Source organism: Schistocerca americana, chromosome 4 (genome assembly GCF_021461395.2).
Source record: "Schistocerca americana isolate TAMUIC-IGC-003095 chromosome 4, iqSchAmer2.1, whole genome shotgun sequence".
Lineage (NCBI taxonomy): Eukaryota > Metazoa > Arthropoda > Insecta > Orthoptera > Acrididae > Schistocerca > Schistocerca americana.
The window spans coordinates 596,916,569-596,922,938 of record NC_060122.1 but is presented as its reverse complement, the minus strand read 5'-3'; the positions used below and the strand labels follow the sequence as shown (position 1 = coordinate 596,922,938).

The 6,370-nt window shown below is 34.9% G+C and overlaps 1 protein-coding gene across 1 annotated transcript in view; it reads right to left on the bottom strand.

Moving 5' to 3' along the window:
* Positions 1 to 1,422: 1,422 nt before the first annotated feature.
* Positions 1,423 to 6,370, bottom strand: part of LOC124613640 (sodium/potassium/calcium exchanger Nckx30C) — a 1,525,550-nt gene continuing 1,520,602 nt past the window's right edge. The window contains exon 11 of the mRNA XM_047142355.1: positions 1,423 to 2,781. Coding sequence (XP_046998311.1) covers positions 2,541 to 2,781 — 241 coding nt within the window. The 3' untranslated portion in view covers positions 1,423 to 2,540. The remainder of the gene's footprint in view (positions 2,782 to 6,370) is intronic.

The window sequence follows — 6,370 nt, the reverse complement described above, 5'->3', positions numbered from 1 at the left end:
CTCAACAATTAAAGTTGTTGATAGTTCTATTCCCTTACTGGTTGCTTTAGTTGCCCTGATGCCTGCTTTGCAGTGACTTGCCCTTTATTCCTTGATTAATTTTTTTTAATTGTAATTTTTCAGACTGCTTCTCTTCCTCATGAAGGAACTAACAATGTAAAATTATATTTTCTGTGTTTGTCACTCAGCACTGATATGGTTGCTTTTGTCTCAGTGATTAGTAAATAAATGCTTCTTTCCTTATATAATATCACTTTACATATTTGTATTTTGCCTTTAAATTTCTTAACTTTTAGATGAATAGTATTTGGAATGAAACTAAATGAGGACAGCACGGAGGAGAGGGATTGTGCTACACTGCATGCATCTGCTTTTGAGGGTTGTGTATGTATTGTTCCTACAATTAATGCCATAGGATGTAGTTTTTTTGGTACATATTACAGTGTATTTATGTCTGGTGTAGCTGGAGCAGAGACAAAAATAAATTCTATAGAAGCACGTAGCAGGATTGCAATAGATATATCTGATTTTGAGGACTATATTAATCAAGAAAATATTAACACTCATTCACTCAAATGCATTCTACAAAATTTAGTTGTTAACTACATATATTCTAACAGATTCTTAATATTCATTCACTCATGATCATTTTGTAGTTGTGCAATTTTTCCATAGCATCCACTGATCTTCTTTAGAACATTAATTTTGTAATGTGAAATTATATTTGCATAATTTTATCTATCAAAAATGTGTAAAAGTAGTGATCTGTAGATAGTGCACTGTTGGTTACTTATAATGTTTGGAGTAAGTAAGTTACTGAGGCTACAAAATCTGGTGTTAATCTATAAAATAGAATTACGTAAATTGGACCTTGTAAACCTGCAGAAATATGTGCATCTTCAGTAGAAATATGTGTGCTAAGATGGGATTTTACTGATTCGTACAACACAAGGATGTGGCTGGACTGACAATTGCAGTAACTAATATATAAAAACTTTTGGTCATTTCATCTGGGAAATTGTTTTCAGTAATTATGTCACAAAAGCTGATGGTATGTGTAACAGAGGTTAGAGAGAAAAGTAGTAAGTGATATTGTGACAGTCATTAACTCTGTAACATGAAGGAATAACTTTTATGATTTATTAAAAAAAAGCTTTCTTTTCAAAATTTATCCTGTATCACAGCTATTCTTTGTGAGCATTGTATAAGAGTCAACACATCAAATAATAATGTGTACTGTTAGTTGATGAGCTAATGTCATGGCATTCTTTAGATAGCATATTTAACAGCAAGTTGGTTCAAATGAAATTTAATAAAAAGATGCAAATTTAATAGCTGAAGACATACTGAAAGCAATCTTATAAATTAAGTTTTTAAGGAAGTTATACTTGATTTCAAATCCTGGCAGTCTACATCCCACACTGCCATGTAGATGAGATATCTCTTGGCAGGCATGAAATAATGTGTCTTAACACTGGAAATTTGAATATTAATGCAGCTTAAAGAAGTTACAGATCATCTGAATGACCTGTGCTGTATAGAGATAACACATCAAATGAACTGATATGCACACCATAACTATGAAAAATATTTGTTATAATACACTTTGTAGTACATTCTGTTTCATCTCTGGTACTATAAACCAAGTTTTTATTTATATAAAAATTTTCAACAATAACTATTCAGGCAGCCCAAATGAGGACCATCAATCACTATGTACATTAAATCTCTACAACTTTCATGACAAACTATAGATCTTAAACAAAAATAAACACAGCTTTCACTCACCTTCAAGTTTAAGGAACATAATAAATGCACTGTGAGATTATCCTATTTTTAGTTCTTATGAAACAGAGTTCCACCTGATATATTAGTGGTGTATGAGATTCATACACAAAATATATTTGTCCCTGGACACCTTAATTATTGTAAATATATAGCAGTTATATTTCATCTGCAGTGATTACTGAGCTTCAACAATATGACACATGAGCCTTATTATATTATTAACAGCATACGAAAAATTACCTATCATCTAATTTACTTAGCTGTTTGAAAATGGACTAGTGTGTGAGAATGGTAACCATGTGTTTTTCATTTATGGCCTCTAAATGACTAACAGCTATGCTGTTAACATTTTATCCAGAGTTTATGTGAAGTTTCATACAAATTTATCTATGGTACAAATATATAGCTACAACAAACTTTTATTCCACTCTCATAGCTGCAAGCCAAGTAATATTGGCATTTTTGCAGTCTGTGTAAGAAATGTTTTCTCAGTAAGTTTCACTTATACACTCAATAACTTCGGTCATGGACATATTAATTATTTGAAAAGCAAACTGTCTTTCAGCTGTTATAAAACTTCTCTTTAACTGAATATCTACAGTCTGTATATTTAATTCTATATAACATTATTCTAGATTTCATTATGCAACAAACAGGAGCACTGGGGCCTGCCCAAGCTCACAACCCAACAAGCATCTCTCCGGACTGTAAAAAAATATTGTGCTCTTCTCTTTCGGCTCATTTTCAAATCACTAGACAGGACAAGATAAGAATTTATATTCAAACATTAATGAGACAGCCACAAAGACAAAATAGAGCAGAAACATTGTGAAACCAAGTCCTTTGTTCATTTTCCACCGGAAGCAAGCAATAGAGATTATGACAAACACCAGCATCATGAAAAGAATGGTGATTGAGCACACCATCCCAACACTGTTCACCTCTACTGGCCTTCCATATATGATTCCAAACAGCAGCCAAGGCACTGGTAACCTGCAGCATCAAGAGATCACCATAATTACATGCTGAAAGTTCTGTATTACATTGCTATTTGTTAAATTTTGTATGTAATCATTGTTGAAAAAACTAAGTTAACTGTGATAATTAAAATAAAGAAAAACAAATATAAAACACTGAATTGTCGCTGATGGATACAATGAAAAATATAACATTTTTCAAGCCTTTTCTCATAGCTCACCTGGAATAAGGGAAAAGAAATCAATAAAAGTACAGCAAATACGTTTAAGATGTCACAGAAAATCAGAAGTAGTTATCAGTCTTGGCTATGAGGCATACACTGAAGTCAAAAGAAATGCCAGTTTCCCATTCATTTGGCTCATCTATGATGGAAGTTGATTGCTAACAAAGTCCATAAATTAAAACATTTTGATCATTAATGATGCTTGTCAAAGGACAGATTAATAAGAAACACATTTTTTAAACATACTGTCAAATGGATATGAAAATATAAATAAGGTTACACTTTTTAGCACTTTTGCAGTGAATGTCATGTCTGGTATTAGCTTCAACATGAATTGTTCTACACACAAATGCTTTCCATTATTGACCAGATGTGAAGAGTTGTATACACAGGAATTTTTCTGTGGAGCCAAACAAGTAAAAGCCTGAATATTCAAGACCTGAGTTGTATGATTGTTGCTGGAGCACCTCCTGACTAAATTAATTTTTTTTTAATTCTTGGAATTGGGATTATTATATTTTCCTTGAAATCTGGGGGATTTTGCTTGTCTCAAATATCTTGCCAGTTGGAATAATTCTGTTGCTGTTGCCTCTCCTGAGGATCTCGATAATTCTTTGGGAATGTCGTCAACTCCAGATATTTTGCATCAACTCAGGTCTTTCAGTGCCTTGTAAAATTCTTCAACACTTCATCTTCTCTTTCCATAATACCGTCTTCAAGTTTTTTTCCTTCAATACATCCTTATCACCTTAACTCTTGATACTTGTACATGTGATTCAATTTTCTCCAAAGGTTTCTTTAATTTTCCTATTCTTGGCTTCTGCCTTTGCTATAGTCATAGATCCTTCTACAGCTTTGCATTTCTGCTCGTGACTATTCTTGCTTTGCTTTCTGCACTTCCTGCCAGTTTCATTTTTGGATGTCTGCATTCCCTTTTGTCTGCTTCACATGTGGCATTTTGGTCTTTTCTGCTTTCATCAAATAAATTTAGTATTTTGTATGTTATCCAAGGATTTTTACGAGGCCTTGCCTTTTTGACTGTTTCATAACTCAGAGCCATCACTCGTCTACTATTGTATTCCTTCACCTTTTTCAGTTGTAGTCTGCAGTTCGTAACCAATAGATCACTGTAAGAACCCATATCAGCCACTGGAAGTACTTTAATTCTGGTTTCAGTTTCTCTTTCTTACTATTATATAATATTTTTGAAACCAAATGATGCTCCAGTTCTCTTCCATGTATATAAATATTTTCATAGTTCTTAAACCAAATGATTGCAAAGATTAAATTGTGTTCTGTGTGAAATTCTACCAGTAAGCTTTTCCTTTCTTCCTCTCCCTCAGTCATCATGTTCTATTGCTACTTTTCCTTCTCTTTTCCTTTTCCTACTGTTGAACACCAATGCCACGCCACCCTCTACCCTCCACATTACAATTAAATTTTTGTTCCCCTTGACAGACTGAATAATCTCTTTTATTTCATCATACATTCTGCCAATTTATTCATAATATGTGGAGCAGTTAGGCATTTATACTTGTACTACTGATATGGGTGTTGACTTTGTGCCTGTCTTGACTGTGATAATGTGTTCATTATGTTGTTCAAAGTACTTCAGACACAGTCCTATTTTCTTATCCATTATCTTGTTCAAAGTATTTCAACTACAGTCCTATTTTCTAATTCATTACTAGATGTGCACATAACTTAATTCTAGATAAAATTTAAAATTTTCTGGCAAATTAAATGTTCAAAGAGATTTCGAAATTGCAGCTGGTCATTGTAAACTTTACTTCTCGATATTCCAACTGGACACCTGCCAGTCATCTTCAGGTGAACGATCAACAACTGACAAATACTTTCTCTACTCTGCCTTATGTAGAGTGAGAGTATTGCCATGCATGCACCAGAGAAACAGAAGGACCACACCACCTGGCAGCAGCTTCTTCACTTATGGAACTGCAAAGATCAGCAGTCTTTGGTGTTGCCTCTCACTGCAGTCATTGCAGTATTCTGGCATCTTTGTCTAGAGCAAATCTCAGAGTTGACTGGATTCCACACATTGTCCAGCTGGTAGCTTCTGTCACAGTTCATTAGATTTTATGTGATGCGTATTTCAATGGGTTATTTTATAATGGAGTCCCAAAAAGATGTTGCTGTGGCTGAAAATAATGTTTTGTCATACTTCATTGAATGTCTGTTGGAGATACAATGTTCCGCATTTGCAAACTTTCTCAGTTCCAGAAGGCGAGGGCAACATTTATGTTCTGCACAAAGTTCTTCTACTGTGTGTGTTGTTTTGTCCTATATAAGCCGTACAAAACTGGTGACGTATTTTGTACATTCCCACCTTCCGCAATAACAAGTTATCTTTCACTGATCCCAGCATGTCCAAAATTGTAGATGGTGGGCGGAAAATTACTTTCATCTGAAGATTACTAAGGATTCTTGCTATTTTGTTGGAAATATTTCCAACAAATGGAAGAAAAGTGTGGGACTTTGCTGGCACATTCTCCTTATTATCCACTCCCCTGTTCTTTATTTTAGCTGAGAATGTCCTGTTCATCTGCCAAGTCAAGTATCCATTGTCTCTGAACATTGTCCTCAAATGTGCAAGCTCTTTAGGCAAACAATCTCCATCTAAAACTTTATGGCCCCTGTGCACAAGGGCTTTAAGCACATTCATGATTTGAGATGGATAATGGCAACTTGAAGAGTGCAAGTACAAATCAATGGGAGGGGGCTTACAATAAACAAAAAGTCCCAGAGAGCCATCACTCTTCTGTCTAGCCAAAACATCCAGGAATGGGAGACAACCATCTTCCTCTGATTCCATAGAAAATCAAATGTTCTCGTAAATGGGGTTAAGTTGGTGTAAAAACTCCATTAACTTTTCTTCTCCGTGAGGCCACACTGTGAAAGTATCAATCAAGTTCCTACAAAAAACAGTTTAAGAACCATTGGTTCAAGTGATGTTTCCTCAAAACCCTCCATAAAACAGTTTGCCACCAGGGGAGACAAGTGACTGCCCATGGCAATGCCATCAGTCTGTTCAAAATATTCTGGGTTTAATATAAAATAGGTTGAGGAAAGAGTGTGTCAAAACAAAGAAGTGATGCCCAACAAACTGTTTACCAATTAATGGCAAAGAATCAGCATGAGGTACCTTTTCAAAAAGAGATACTACATCAAAACTCACTAGAAGATCTGAACTGCTGAGGTTGAGAGCCACCAGTCTGTTGATAAAACTGGCTGATTTCCATGTATGATGAGGACATTTGCAACCAATGGTCTCAGCAAGAAAGCAAGATGTTTGGCTAAATCGTATGTGGGGGTGTCAATGTTACTTGCTATGAGCCATAAAGGAAGGCCATCTTTGTGCAC